Below are 16,788 nucleotides of genomic sequence, written 5' to 3'. Positions count from 1 at the left end.
TAAGTGCAGTACACATATTTTACCAGAAGAATTGTAGCGATATTATTCTCTTTCACTTGCAGGCTCAAGTCAAGAAATTGTTAATCCGGGTTTTGATGATCATCCACAACGTGGCCATGACCGACGCCAACATTCCACTTTTACAAGAATTGAAATTTGCTCCCGTCCTGAAAAATTACCTTTCATTCACGAATGACACAATTAAATTGACGGCAATTCTCGGACTCGCGGATATCATGACGGAAGAAGAGAGCCACTATGTAGAAACCAATAACGAAGTCATAATATTCCTCCTTATGACATTTAAACGAGCATTATTTGCCTCGTCCCGAACAGCTAAAGACGGCAATGGAATGATTTGGGGTGTATTGGAACTTGCTAAGGGTAAGTGTAGGGCTTCTGTAGCACAGTCAGAAAGAGCCGTGGAATCACACCATTTGCTTGGTTTTGTTTGCTTATGAAAGTCTGGGGAACTTGAACAAATGATCTTTCCTCATTATTGCAGTCGACCCAGCTGAAAAAATCAATGCCAAAATATTGGACAAGCTGATACAGCCAAGGTAGAATGGTTCTTTGTGAACCTAAGTTGATATCCTTGTAAAAAATGTTTTTTTTCTTACCTTTCTGTTTTTTGAGATAAATCCGCTCTGTTGGTTTTATACCACTGGGCAGAAGCGGAACAGCTTGGTGATACCACAGTCCCTTTATTTTTTTTCTGATATATTTCTTCTGCATTGTAATCTAACGCGTTTTCTACTACAGCCCCGTTCAATGAAACATGTGTATTCAATTAAAGCGTGAAAGATAGAGCACGTTTCTTGATGAAAATGACGAATTGTGGGATAGCCAAACACGAAGTGGCTGTCATATTGCTCTACTTTGGATTTCGCTATCCCGATTGTGTTCACAAAATACTCTTTGATTGGTTAAACATAATGTCATTAGAACGGGACTGCATGTGGTAGAAAACTTGTTTGATTGCTACAGTAAGAAGGTCTTGATGCCACAACCTCTTATACCATGGGCGATTGGTGAGTTCTGCACGTTCTGGATTCATAAAATCATGCGGACATTGAATAAAACAAGTTGGAACAGAGTATTTTAAAATTGTATCCACTTATCCAGAAATCTTTGTTTCATTTTTTCAGGAATTGGGCGACTAGCTAGTAATGATGGTAACAAGAAATTACTGGTTGAAAAAGGAAGTTTACCACTCCTACTTAAACTAGCTAAATCAGATGACCTCGAAGAACAAAAGGGTAGGTCAAGGTCGAGGTCAAACTTTCTGAGCCTAATTCTTATTTAGCAAAAAGTTATTTGGACAGATTTAACTTTTTTCTGATGACAAAAACTGTCATTGTACCAATCTAGTTTGTTGAGATCAGAAAGTAAGCATGGCGACAAATATGGCACTCAATTTGATTTGTGTCGAGTACCAGTTTATCCTTATCCGGTTTGTGCCTTATTGGTGTAAGGATAATTGTCTGATATGATATACTCTAAAGAGTAACTCACCTTTCGAAGAGTCTTCTGTAGGAAATATTGTCTATTTGGTATTAATTTTTCACTCTACTGTTTTGTGTTACAGAGGCATTGAAATCAATGTGGGCTTTAGCTTTCAATGAAGAAAATCAAGACAAGATAATCGAGCTACCGGGTTTAATAGAGTTTTTAGATGATAAGAATAGGACTGGATTCTCGGACACCAGGTCTACTTGTTACGGTATTCTGTGGACTATGAGGACCAAACTTCAACAGTCCAGTCAGTTTAAGGCCATAGGTAAGTAAATATTCACAAGAGTTATCTTTCTTGAAAAGACTTGTCTTTCTTGCAAAGAGTTGCCTTTCATAGAGGAAACATCAGGAACTTTCGGTTTTAGAAAGATTTTAAAGGGTAATCTTCCTTTGTTCAATCCGATTCTTTGTTAGTGCTGAATTCTTATCAAAACAGACTCTTTGATTCGAGTTTTACTGAAATCAACAATGAGCGAGTTGTATAAGCGATGAACTGTAAAATCTCCATGTCTCCAAAATCATACTTTTAACCGGCTATCTGTTGCGTTGTAGGGGATCGTCTGGTTGTCAAGAAGACTATGTCTCCGTCCAAGACATTCACAGAGAAGGGAGAACTTGAGACGTCGGAGAAGGACAGCAAAAACAAAGGTCACGTGATGATCAGCTACCAATGGGGAGACCAGGAGATCTTGAAGCGAGTTCGAGATAAAATAAGGGGAAGTAAGAAGAAAGTTTGGATGGACATTGATGATATGGAAGGCAGTACGTTACAAGCTATGGCTGATGCCGTAGAAAACGCTGACATTGTCCTGATCTGCATGTCCAGAAAATATAAAGACAGTCCTAATTGTAGAGCAGGTAAGCTAAGATTAGAGTTAAGGTTCATTGTAAAACATGATCATGGGTAAACTGGGTTCCGTTGTTTCTAAATTGTTAAAAAAATATATAAACATGATCGGAAAAGAGGAACTTTGTTTTTTCTGTAATTGAACCCAGAGAACACTCGGTCTACATCCTTGATAACCAATATGACAAAATTTTTTTGAATAATCAATAACTTTTGTAACATAACTATAGTCTTACGGCGTGTGAATCTTTGGGGAAATTGCTACACCCGAGGAATCTTTGCTAAATTCAAAGTAACGTTTCATTAGATAACCTAATTTTACTTAATTGAAAATATGTAATTTGGCGTCTATAGATATCTACAGATTGGAGTCGGTGTTTAATGATCTTTTCCTTCTTTGACTTTTTAGAAGCAGAATACGCTCATCAGCTACGAAAGACAGTTATACCGCTGATCATGGAGAGAAGCTACAAGCCAGATGGTTGGCTCGGTATGATCCTAGGAGCTAAATTATTCTACGATTTCAGTGGAAAATATCCTTTTGAGAGTAAAATTGAAGGTTTGTTAAGGGAGATAAGTCAAAAATTGAATCTTGGTGATGGTGCCGTGGCGGGACCAACCGGAAGTAAAGGTGTCGATGTTGTGGACGGCCCCGATCAGGTAATTTTTTGTTATCTTGAGTTATTCAGAGACATTATCATTAGCAACTAATATTATCACAAGGAAATCTTGTATCTTGTTTCTTCGTTGCCTATTTCTATATATCTTATAAACAGAACATATATGTTTATATATAAGTCGCAATTCACATGTTAAAATCCAAATAGACAAGCTGGACACATAACGTACCTATCATGGTATATTCAGGTTAAAATAAAAATGATATCTTCAAAAAATAAATTCCATATATTTACAGAAAATAGTACCAGTTCAAAATGATATGGTGTACGCCCCATATAAAGCCCCACCCCCTAAATTAGGAGAAGTCAAGTCTTGGAATGCTGCTCAGGTCAAAGATTGGTTGAAGAAATATGGTTTGTCGGGGTAAGTCAGGATCATTCGTTGCCTTTAGTTTTGAGCTTCCGTGTCAATGCGTCTTGCCCTGTAAGACAAGGCTCGTAATAGCTTGACATTGTGAAGGTAAAATATTATAAATATATTGTAGATTTTTTATTGTTTTAATGACAGAAAGATTAGTCTATTTACATGTTATGCAATTAACATATTCGTCATGAAACCAAGCAGATCAAAATGTTAAAAGCATTAGAGATTGAAATAAAAATAAAGAATTGGTCATTGTATTCCAAAATATTGAAATCGACCAAGGACCCAGGAAGGGTTAATAGAAAGAAAAAGGTTTAAAAGCCCTGGTTTTATGAATCTAAAATGGGGTATAGTATAGATAAACAGGTTTATCCATTAGTTCTTAATACCTAAACGTCTTTAGAGATTTCAAATATTTTGTATTTTTTCCAGAACGAGGGTAGAGAAGTTGACCGGTAGAGAAATAGCCTTTTTACAGAAATTACAAGCTTCGGTAAGAATTTTACCCTTTGTTGCAATTCATACTTAACTCATTAATGCGAATAGGATACCAGGTTGCAGTAGAAAATTGCATTACCATGTGTTATGACAATGTATTCTGAGGGATACAAAGGGCGTGTCTTGTTTAGACAAACCCTAACCTTGCCTTAAGCTACAATGAAATTGACATGCCTTTGCAGGACTTTGATCAAAGAAAGTAATTGTTTCATCAAACTTCCAATCTGTAGAGGCCGAGCTTTGGATCATAGTGCAAAGTCTCAATATAGTCATCAACATTATTCTAAAATTTCCATGTGTGTCTGGGGACACTAAAAGAGACACAGACGTCTGAATGACGCAAGTCGATGCTTTCAGTGATTTCTACAAGACAATCCCTTTAAGGATTAAGGATTAAGATCCACTGAATTTCTTGTTTCAGACACCAGAGTATTATTATATGACAGTAAAGACTGATTTGGGCATCAAAACCTTAACAGATATGGCCAACTTTGAAGAGGCAATGGACGAACTTCCACAGTTGAGTTAATTGAAATTTGTCTTAACTCGCATGCCAATCGAACAGGTGCATCGGGATGGTTCACAAACCCCAATACCAGTCATCTGATTGACAAAACCACCGTTTTATTTCCAAACCAGCGCATCTCTTCCAGCCGTTTTTAATGGAATCAAAACCGATAGAGCATCAGGATACCGTTAATAAATCAGGTCCAGATTGGATTTCAACCTTTTTCTTTTTATTACCCCTTTTTGGATCCTTGGTCGATTGCATAGCCTTCTTAACCCTATAAATCCTTACAATTTCATGATTTTCTCTTAGGTTGTTGCAATGTTTTTCATGTCAGAAAAGTAGGACGTAAAACTCCATTCGTTTCACTTCATTTTTTCATGCCGGAGAATATATAGCCTGACTGAATAGAACGACTTCCATTTTTTTGTCCAAATTTTTTATGGTAGATTAAAAAGCAACCTTCCCCCCCCCCCCCCCCACCCCTCAGCAATTTAAAAAATTTCAAAACCCATGAATAGCAGCCAACATATATCGAAGGCTATGAATATCATTATGTGTGTAGATATCTTTCACTGTTGCCTGTGATAGTTAATATTTACTTACTGTTTATGAATATATTTGTTTATTTTAATATTTGTTGATGTTTTTGTTATGAATAAATGGATAGAAAATCTTTTCAAATCCCTGTCGTTTCTGGACAATTGTTAAAAAGTAAATAAAAGTAGGGGAGAGTTGTCTCCCAATGACCATGTGGACTGCTTTATCCTGTGTACGTCGCAGTGCATTTGGGTTTTCGGGTTTTCGAGTTTTTTTCAGACCTGCCGTCTGACGAAATGTTATACATCTCATTTTCTGAGACCAATCAAACGGTCTGTTTAATAAAAGGTTTGTTACTATAAGTGAGAAAGAAAATAAAAAAAAATTAAAATTCGATTGAACGTGAATTAAGGAAGTATTTTGTCAGATCTAGAATGATAAAACCATACGCTATTGAATACTGAAGACATTGATGCGATATATCGATGATCGATATTGTATCGAACGATCATATCGTGATATATCAATTTATTGCCACCAGTCCACAAAACGTTTAGTCCTGCACTTAATCACAAACACATACATTATATAGACTCAAGGATCATTAAGCCACAAAATGTCAATTGCGAAAAGTAATTAAATATATTCTTATGTCGCTAATACTTCGTGAAATTCAAATAAAACCGAAAATAGATATTAAACTTGTTTCATTTCAACATTCAACTTTAAAGTTGGGTTGCGCTTTATTTCATTTAGAATTTTTGACACACGACCTTGTTATTGTTTTCTTTGTGGCAAAAAATCACATACATGTATATCCTTTCAACTTTGTTTTATATCACCGTCAATATGCCAGAGCTACAATGTCTGACTAATTCAACCACTATGAAAAAATATGTATTTTTATAAAGATTTTTATTGTCTGGATAACCAAGGAAAAAGAGTATAAAATGAGACAGTTTAAAATCAAAGTGGATAGACGCGCCAATTTCATATTGTAATCAGGGTTACAACTTCATATTTTTGAAAAATTTTTTGAAATGAGTTCATAAAACAAGGACATCATTAAAAAGCCAAATGTCCTTTCAATATAAAGATTAATTAAATCAATCTAGTTATGACCAGACAGGACTCATTAGTACTATATTTTCTCTTCATCTTTTGATAACCAAATGGAAAATATTACCTCAATTAATTCAATTTATTTTATGTGTTAATCACATTATTATCGCAACCATACATTTTCATATATTCATTTATTTTCATTCTTATTTTTTGTTTATCATTTTATAAATATGTTATTGTAGTTTTATGTAGAAAGATCCCAGGGAAGATTGCCTTGTGCAACTGGGTTTCTAATAAAGTTATTATTATTATTATTATTATATTATTCTTTTGTTTCGAATCTGACACACACACCTCTTCGTAATAAATTATTTTTAATTGTTTCGAACATTAAGACCTTTTAGTATGTTAAATTTGAGTATTTCTGAAATCAGATTTATCAGGGATGCGACCTTCTTAATGAAATCTGCATAAAATGTGTTACCATGAAAGAACTTCAACCGAGATCGATTTCTGGATCCTCCATCCCACCCCCAATAAAAGCATCACAGTTAACACGGTTAGGTTGGTTGGAGATAGATAAGAGGGGGGGGGGGAGGGGTCAGTAAATTCGCTCACATAGCTGGCAATTAACCCTCACTCATCTTCACAAGGTCAAGGTGTACGATCTTCGTCGTATACCTTGACTACAATAGGCACTATTCTTATATCCAATTTGACAGAAAGAGAAAAAAACCGACTCAAAATCTCTATTCAGCTTCTAGTAAAAACCGAAGTGATTGGATTGGTTTCGTGCTTTCTAAGTCTTCAATACATACACACTTATTGCGTGCTTATTGTTCTCAACAACTTGAAAAAAATTAAATAATTATTTTTCAGTGATTTGCTCTCGGTTACCTAATTTTTTATTTATTACTTGAGGGGAACTGGTTTAAATATATTAATTCTTAGACGTCTTTATCAACTTTTCTACTGTAAGAATATCTGTAAAAATCTCAAACTTAAGTAATATTTGCAAAGCTATGGTGAAAGTATCTTGAAAATAAAATTATTTAAAAAGGTTATTATGAAATGAAATAATAAAACAAGGACTACCCGCTCTATTGACATTATTGAAAAGCAAGAAGTCAGTCAGGTCCGGCAGTAAATTCGCCCACTTTGCTGACAATTAACCAACATTCATCTTCCCAAAGTCAAGTTCTACTACTGTATCACGTAATGCAACGATAAGATTGGGTTGTACGCAAGGGGATAGAGCCCTCGATAGAAAGACTTTTTGTCGAAGACTAAAATTTGCTGTGTTCGATAAAGTACAATCCAACAAAATCACGGCATTTACAAACTTCTGCGATACAAGAAAGATCATGGAATTGTTTGATATTGTGAAGATGACTCATCGGTCACTGTCACGAGGTATTCCAGCTTTAAACAAGAAATAAGTGTAGCATCAAAACTTGTTCCGAATCGACTTATTTTACTTTGACGTCTATAATATACTTGACAGCAGACAGGTTTAAATTATTTTATTGTTTTATACCTTTTTTTGTAAAGGTTGGTATGATTTGCCTCCTCACCCCAATTGTGGATAATATTACCAGATCAGTACTATAAAGCAAATAGGTGAACAGAATTGATTTCATGGCGTCATGAACAATGTAGTATTGGGAATTCTCCCTACGACCCACAACGCTTGCTTGGTTGCACAGTGTATTGACAAATGACAATATTATTAAAATCTGTACTAAAAGCAGATATTTATAGAAATTTAATTTGGACATAAAAGTGTCACAGACAATGTCGGGTATTACGAATAAATCCTACTACCCTGTCTTAACCTCATTGCATTGATCTTCCCAATTGCTATTTACATTTTGAGTGGCTGGAATGCAAAGCATACTTGAATCCAAACATCGAATCCATACAAGTAAGGTCAGATATAAAGGCTGACTGGGGGAAAATTATTCCCGCCTTCTTAAAATTGAAGAATGACACTTTTAACCAGTTTTTCAACTTTTCTCAAATTTGGGTGAATTTTGAATTGGATCAGTACATATCTTTGGTGAGTAGATCTGAATTTTTATTAGTGTTAAAGGATCTTCTCTTGAGTTTCAAAGTCGACTCATGGTGCAGTTGAATTCTTTTAAAATTTTAAATTGACCATATGACAAGGATAAAATGACTATTATGACAAAATTTTGAAAAATAAGCATTTTGCTTTTAGAGTTTCAAAGTCGATTAAGTTTGAATTTTGGCACAGGTTTTGGCATAATTTATTGTTAATAAAAGTTAGTTAGTTACTTTCGAATTATCTTGGAGTTAAACACTTTTCTGTAAAGTTCAGAGTAATGGACAACTATTGCAAAGATTCAAAATGGTAAATTTTTTCATTTCGAGTTTTGATATAGGCTCATCTTTTCCACTTTTAACATGGATTGTAAATAAGGTAGTGGTTCATTATTGTGGAATCTGCTAATGGAATGTAAAGAATTATCACCTGAACTGTTACACATGAATGATGCCATATACTGACTGAAAAGTTACATGTCGACGGTAAAATACATTATATGATTTTTAAGGACAAGACACTCTAAAAGGATACTATCGTTTACTTAAGACAGCGTCTTATTTTGCCATAATAACGTATTTGTTCATATATAATAATTCCCATTGTGTCTTGTTTAGGGCGGTGTCGGTAATGTGACGCCAAGAAGAAAGTGAGGGTGCTATTAAAAAATCATCTTTCTTTCGCATTACTCCTACTGTTAACGAGCTGGCCAGACAGGTAAAGCACCATTGATTTATAAGCTTACGAAGAATTGCATTTTTGTGGTAGCTAATTTATGACATCTCGACCACTTCCTGTAATCTATAACTCGGTAATAGTGAAAGTATTTATTAAATCTTTAAATGCATGTGAGAAAAGTACTAGTATGTTTTTTGCGATGTGGCACAAGTACCCTTCATGAATAGAAGTCTGTTCACATGGCCGTAACTGCGAGTGCTCTTGTTTTCAACGAGGATAACCCATATTTAACTTCCGCCTTCAGACAGATTTGATATGTTATAAAATATAAACATAAAGTTCGATAAAAATTCCACAGACAGAATTTCATAGCTGAATTACGTGCAGAGGCTTCCGGTATTCAAACAATATTTTTGGTAATTTATTGCCTCCAGGGTTATCCTTCATAAAATATTGTATTTTTATGTCAAATTAATAATAGCATGCTGATATTATGTAGACTATGATTTGTTTCTTTCATAGCCAATACCGACGACCATGAACTTCGCCCACCAAATATTCACTTCTACCGCTTTGATTTTAGTGGCAATGACACCTGACATCACCCTGGCCTATTTTCCAATGGGTCCTGGATTTCCCGGATTTCCCATAAACCCCAAAGATGCACCTGACGTCGAGTCACCGGGGCCTGAGTACAGCCATATGGCCCATTTACACAGTGACGGTTTAAATAGAATCCATCACAACAGCTTCTCTGGTGATCCATCATCCATGGATTTTGCAGGTGATCCAATTGTATTGGAGGGTACTAACCCAATGCATTTTCAACACAATCCTATTCCGATGGGTGATATGCGTACTGACCAAATGAATTATCCACATCATTTTAACCCCCTGGGTGACAAGACACATTCTATAATAAATCTTCCTAGAAATCCAATGGCAATGGGGGGTATGCCTAATCAAATGCCAATGGGTATACCGTCTGTACCAACTGCAGGAATATACCAGCAAACTGGTTTTCCGAACCAAAGGAGAAGTCTTAACAAACCGGCATTTCTAAAGGGTATATTAGGTAACAGAGCAACAGGTGCCCGTTCTAACAGCAATACATTGACAAGGATGTCCTCTACTCTGCAAGATATTGGTAAACTGATGGGGAAGAACGACCAATCCTGGATGACTGCAGTACGAGGTTACTTCAGGAAGGTGAGATATTTCTTTTGAACATGCCTTTGGATTCTGATACTGTCGTTCTTTACATTTTGATGGACTCTATAATTGTGTTGTATTGACACCTTTGTTATGATAGTCATGAAGACACATTGCCACCACCAAGGTAGTCATCGTACCGTTGCTAAAGGAACATGGGGTTCACTAACCTATAGCACGAGACCTATAGACGAGACGAGTTATTAAATACTTGGATTTATCAGTCTGAGCTTTAATCTGGAGTATCCTGAAAGGTAGTCCGAAACATCTGTCTCAATTTCAACCTCTGGTAGCTATTTTGACAGTTCTCGAATGGAGTAGCCTAGGCCACAAACTGTAAAAAATAGCTATAAAGGCAGGAATAGAGGCTGACGTTCCGGTCTACCTGAGAGGCTGTTGACCCAACCGGATGTACTCACTAGGGGTGACTCATATTTCCATTTTTCAGATATCTTTACTATATAGATATCCCATACGTTGAAAACTTGATTATCAATTCCTATCAGGGACAGGAATATAAAACTCAGTCTGAAAATCAGAGGGTTTGGGCAAATCACCTAGTGATACTGTCCTTAGAATTTATGGCAGTGAAGATCAAAGAGAAATTACATGACACTTTAATCTTCTGTCAGTGACAACTCCAATAGTTCAGCGAGTTCAAAACTGACTCTTTTGATTTTTTTTTATCTCGGTAAATTATATAACGTAAGTAAAAGGTGCCATATTTCAAAAGGGTATAATCAAAACTGGTTCTGTCTTCATATCTATGTCATTAAATAAAGGCCAAAGAGAAATACAACAATGTTAATAACGCCCTTGGAGACCGGAAGTCGGATCTTTTTTCTGGAAAATGCAACAGATAAAAATAGATATTTATTATATTGACTTCCTGAAACACTTGAATATTAATTCTGATCACATACCAGTCGAATTTCCATTATAAAATCCTGTTACAGGAGGCAAAAATTCGAGTTCGAATATCGAAGGAACCGTAACTTTTAATTTTTATTATTTATAATAATTGGTAACACTTCAAAAAATAAAACAACGTTTAATAAAGGTGTGCTACCAGTCGAACCTTAGTCTCATAAAGGTTTAAGATAAGTCAATCAGTAGTAGTTTTCACAGCTAACCGTAGAAATTGGAACCTTCAAATCCACGTGTGTCCAAAATTATCCGCGCTCAAAGCTGGGTTCCCTTATTTTCTTTTATGAAAATGAAAATGCTATACTTATATGAATAGAAAGATGTGTTCTTATGTCACATGTCCATAATTAATTCATAATTAGCTAAATTAGAAGAGAATTACCAGAAGAATTCTAATGAGTGTCCGATCAATGAAAGGATGATATGTATAAAATAGTGAGTAAAATTCCTAGTCTGAAATATTTTAAAGGAATTGTGCGATTTTCTTACATTTATAGTATTTTTGAAGACTATTTACATATATTCAACATTCAAATCAACCCCCAAAAATGGAGCAAATGTCTTTTTAACACGTAATTCCCTTTATCCTCTACCCAGGACGCAAATTACAAACAGACCGTTTGAACCTCGAGTTACGTCAAATAGAGTCAGGCGTCTAATAAATTTTGATTTTTATGACAATTGTCTTATTTTGACATATTTTGAAGTTTTAAATGAAATTGATGTTAAAAGTTGTGATTATTGAAGACATTTTCTGTGTTAAATAATTTTACTGCTGTTCAGTTTGACAGAAAACATTTATCTCTTTCCGACCCATTCATTGTTGAATTAAAGATCATGCTTAAGTTTACCCTTTCCTTTTCAACTGGTAATGTTTGTTTTCAGTTTACCTTAATCAATCTTAGAGGGCTGGTTGAAAAGTTCTAAGCCTAACTCTGAAATACATGTACACATATCAGATCAGATCAATGGTTTTCATTTATTTATCTACAAAGTCTAGGTTTACACACTTTTGCCAACGGTACTTCGAGGCCTGGATTCAAGTCAAGTATATACATTCTGCAGCCACCCTAAATGAGTCATTCACAGCAGAAATGACGTCATTATTTGGCTACTGGAAAAAAACAAAATAGAGAGCGGATACTTCCTTTCTCAAGTTGGGAAACAGCTGGAGATCTGAGGGGCCAAATTGGACCATAAAATGATGGGCATGCCATCAGGGAATTGACACGTTTCTGATTCACTGTCAAGAGCTTTGGCGGGTGAATAATTTCACAAGACAGTCTGGTATACAGACAATAATACTACTACTATTGCAGTTCTTATGTTTATGATTCATTCTATGAGTGTGTTTGTTGGTGGCAAAAGTTTGTTTTAATCCGATTGAGATATCTCACTTCGACTTATAACTTTTCAGCCAACCCTCAAATATCAACCATTGATTCCGTGAACAAATTATTTGCTTTCCTGGCTCCTGTCTTCCTTCGGTACACATGTACTTTTTTATACACATTGTTAAAATTGTTCTTGGCTCTTTCAATTAAGGTTAATGCAGGGATTAATCTTTGTTTTTCTTCAAAAAATCTATGAAAATTCGAAAGAATATAGGCTTCAAAGGAAATTGTAATCCCAAAATAGCTTTCGTCAAGATAGGGTGGGTTCACGACTTCAAGAAACACACACAGACCAAGCCTTATTGCCTGTCTTCCTTCGGTACACATGTACTTTTTTATACACATTGTTAAAATTGTTCTTGGCTCTTTCAAATAAGGTTAATACAGGGATTAATCTTTGTTTTTCTTCAAAAAATCTATGAAAATTCGAAAGAATATAGGCTTCAAAGGAAATTGTAATCCCAAAATAGCTTTCGTCAAGATAGGGTGGGTTCACGACTTCAAGAAACACACACAGACCAAGCCTTATTGCCTGTCTTCCTTCGGTACACATGTACTTTTTTATACACATTGTTAAAATTGTTCTTGGCTCTTTCAATTAAGGTTAATACAGGGATTAATCTTTGTTTTTCTTCAAAAAATCTATGAAAATTCGAAAGAATATAGGCTTCAAAGGAAATTGTAATCCCAAAATAGCTTTCGTCAAGATAGGGTGGGTTCACGACTTCAAGAAACACACACAAACCAAGCCTTATTGCCATAATGATAGTTATTTGATTGCACCATGATTGTAACAATGATAGTTATTTTATTGTCACCATGATTATAACAATGATAGTTATTTGATTGCACCATGATTGTAACAATGATAGTTATTTTATTGTCACCATGATTGTACCATGATTGTAACAATGATAGTTATTTGATTGTACCATGATTGTAATAATGATAGTTATTTTATTGTCACCATGATTGTAACTTTATTGTCATCATAGGTGTAACAATGATAGTTATTTTATTGTCACCATGGTTGTAATAATGATAGTTAATTTATTGTCACAATGATTGTAACAATGATAGTGATTCTATTGTCATTATGATTGTAACAATAATAGTGAATCTATTGTCATCATGATTGTAACAGTGAATAGTTATTTTATTGTCATCATGATTGTAACAATGCTATTTATTTTATTGTCACCATGATTGTAACACTGATAGTTATTTTATTGTCACCATAATTGTAACAATGATAGTTATTTCATTGTCACCATGATTGTAACAATGATAGCTATATTATTGTCACCATGATTGTAACAATGATAGTTATTTTATTGTCATCAAGATCGTAACAATGATAGCTATTTTATTGTCACCATGATTGTAATAATGATAGTTATTTTATTTTCACCATGGTTGTAACAGTGAATAGTTATTTTATTGTCACCATGATTGTAACAATGATAGTTATTTTATTGTCATCAAGATTGTAACATTGATAGTTATTTTATTGTCACCATGATTGTACCATGATTGTAACAATGATAGTTATTATATTGTCATCATGATTGTAACAATGATAGTTATTTTATTGTCACCATGATTGTAACTTTATTGTCATCATGATTGTAACAATGATAGTTATTTTATTGTCACCATGGTTGTAATAATGATAGTTAATTTATTGTCACAATGATTGTAACAATGATAGTGATTCTATTGTCATTATGATTGTAACAATAATAGTGATTCTATTGTCATCATGATTGTAACAGTGAATAGTTATTTTATTGTCATCATGATTGTAACAATGCTATTTATTTTATTGTCACCATGATTGTAACACTGATAGTTATTTTATTGTCACCATGATTGTAACAATGATAGTTATTTTATTGTCACCATGATTGTAACAATGATAGCTATATTATTGTCACCATGATTGTAACAATGATAGTTATTTTATTGTCATCAAGATCGTAACAATGATAGCTATTTTATTGTCACCATGATTGTAATAATGATAGTTATTTTATTTTCACCATGGTTGTAACAGTGAATAGTTATTTTATTGTCACCATGATTGTAACAATGATAGTTATTTTATTGTCATCAAGATTGTAACATTGATAGTTATTTTATTGTCACCATGATTGTACCATGATTGTAACAATGATAGTTATTATATTGTCATCATGATTGTAACAATGATAGTTATTTTATTGTCACCATGATTGTAACTTTATTGTCATCATGATTGTAACAATGATAGTTATTTTATTGTCACCATGGTTGTAATAATGATAGTTAATTTATTGTCACAATGATTGTAACAATGATAGTGATTCTATTGTCATTATGATTGTAACAATAATAGTGATTCTATTGTCATCATGATTGTAACAGTGAATAGTTATTTTATTGTCATCATGATTGTAACAATGCTATTTATTTTATTGTCACCATGATTGTAACAATGCTAGTTATTTTATTGTCACCATGATTGTAACAATGCTAGTTATTTTATTGTCACCATGATTGTAACAATGATAGTTATTTTATTGTCACAATGATTGTAACAATGATAGTTATTTTATTGTCACCATGATTGTAACAACGATAGTTATTTTATTGTCATCATGATTGTAACAATGATAGTTATTTTATTGTCACCATGGTTGTAATAATGATAGTTAATTTATTGTCACCATGATTGTAACAACGATAGTTATTTTATTGTCATCATGAATGTAACAATGATAGTTATTTTATTGTCATCATGATTGTAACAATGCTAGTTATTTTATTGTCACCACGATTGCAATAAAGATAGTTATTTTATTGTCACCATGATTGTAACAATGATAGTTATGTTATTGTCACAATGATTGTAACAATGATAGTTATTTTATTGTCACTATGATTGTAACAATGATAGTTATTTTATTGTCACCATGATTGTAACAATGATGGTTATTTTATTGTCACCATGATTGTAACAATGATAGCTATTTTATTGTCATCATGATTGTAACATTGATAGTTATTTTATTGTCACCATGATTGTAACAATGATAGTTATTTTATTATCACCATGATTGTAACAATGATAGCTATTTTATTGTCACCATGATTGTAACAATGATAGTTATTTTATAGACATCAAGATTGTAACAATGATAGTTATTTTATTGTCATGAAGATTGTAACAATGATAGTTATTTTATTGTCACCATGATTGTAACAATGATAGTTATTTTATTGTCACTATGATTGTAATCATGATTGCAATAATTGTAGTTATTTTATTGCCATCATGATTGTAACATTGATAGTTATTTTATTGTCACTATGATTGTAACATTGATAGTTATTCTATTGTCACCATGATTGTAACATTGATAGTTATTTTATTGTCACCATGATTGTAACAATGATATTTATTTTATTGTCATCAAGATTGTAACAATGATAGCTTTTTTATTGTCACCATGATTGTAACAATGATAGTTATTTTAATGTCATCATGATTGTAACATTGATAGTTATTTTATTGTCACTATGATTGTGACAATGATAGTTATTTTTTATTGCCACCATGATTGTAACATTGATAGTTATTTTATTGTCATCATGATTGTAACATTGATAGTTATTTTATTGTCACTATGATTGTAACAATGATAGTAATTTTATTGTCACCATGATTGGAATAATGATAGGTATTTTATTGTCACCATGATTGTAACATTGATAGTTATTTTGTTGTCATCATGATTGTAACATTGATAGTTATTTTATTGTCACCATGATTGTAACAATGATAGTTATTTTATTGTCACCATGATTGTAACAATGATAGTTATTTTATTGTCACCATGGTTGTAACAATGATAGTTATTTCATTTTGCAATGGGATAACTAGAATTGGTGAATGTGTTATTTTTGTCATATGTTGGGTATAGTACAATTATTTCCATAGGATGAAAAAAATAGAAATAGAAAGTGTCCCTTTGTGTGAAAAAGCACATTTTTTATCAAAAGAATTGTAAAAAAAATATCTCTTCGTCATTTTGATAACTGTTTCAGGTTACTTTTTAAACCGAATCGATATACTTTCAAAGTTTTCTTTTGAGATTCATTATATTATGTCTGGATTATTGATCTTTAAAGCTATCATGCAACAATTACGATTATCGAAATCATAGTCTTTCCAGTAATTCAAAGCACCTCCATATTACAGATGCTGGCTCAGAAGAAGTTGGCGCAACAACAACAGCAAATTACACAGCAACAAATTCAACAGCAACGACAGATAAGACAACAACAACTCCGACAACATCACATGGTTCGTTATTCCCCTGAACCCTTTTTTCTCTTTCCAATGTGTGCATATTGATCATACTAAGTTTAGAACCTTCCATAATCTAGCATCTTGGCCGTTCTCTGCGAATAAATCATGAATGAACGGTGGTGTTTTCATATAGGACCACCG

At 33.4% G+C, this 16,788-nt stretch overlaps 2 protein-coding genes across 2 annotated transcripts in view; both read left to right on the top strand.

The window, feature by feature from the left end:
* LOTGIDRAFT_230877 (hypothetical protein) overlaps positions 1 to 5,093 on the top strand; it is a 7,669-nt gene extending 2,576 nt beyond the window's left edge. The window contains exons 3-10 of the mRNA XM_009051142.1: positions 63 to 384; positions 1,149 to 1,259; positions 1,589 to 1,780; positions 2,068 to 2,373; positions 2,772 to 3,022; positions 3,279 to 3,406; positions 3,839 to 3,899; positions 4,326 to 5,093. Of these exons, the coding sequence (XP_009049390.1) occupies positions 96 to 384; positions 1,149 to 1,259; positions 1,589 to 1,780; positions 2,068 to 2,373; positions 2,772 to 3,022; positions 3,279 to 3,406; positions 3,839 to 3,899; positions 4,326 to 4,433 (1,446 nt within the window). The 5' untranslated portion in view covers positions 63 to 95 and the 3' untranslated portion in view covers positions 4,434 to 5,093. The remainder of the gene's footprint in view (positions 1 to 62; positions 385 to 1,148; positions 1,260 to 1,588; positions 1,781 to 2,067; positions 2,374 to 2,771; positions 3,023 to 3,278; positions 3,407 to 3,838; positions 3,900 to 4,325) is intronic.
* Positions 5,094 to 9,348: 4,255 nt separating this feature from the next.
* On the top strand, positions 9,349 to 16,692 carry LOTGIDRAFT_158113 (hypothetical protein; the record flags this gene model as incomplete). Its single annotated transcript, XM_009051141.1, has 2 exons — positions 9,349 to 9,969; positions 16,537 to 16,692. The coding sequence occupies 2 exons, from the start codon at positions 9,349 to 9,351 to the stop codon at positions 16,690 to 16,692; spliced, it is 777 nt and encodes a 258-aa protein (XP_009049389.1).
* Between the last annotated feature and the right edge of the window lie 96 nt (positions 16,693 to 16,788).

The sequence above is a fragment of the Lottia gigantea genome (assembly GCF_000327385.1).
Source record: "Lottia gigantea unplaced genomic scaffold LOTGIsca_16, whole genome shotgun sequence".
Classification (NCBI taxonomy): domain Eukaryota; kingdom Metazoa; phylum Mollusca; class Gastropoda; family Lottiidae; genus Lottia; species Lottia gigantea.
Note: the sequence above shows the minus strand (reverse complement) of the source record. Positions and strands in the feature narration are given on the sequence as shown.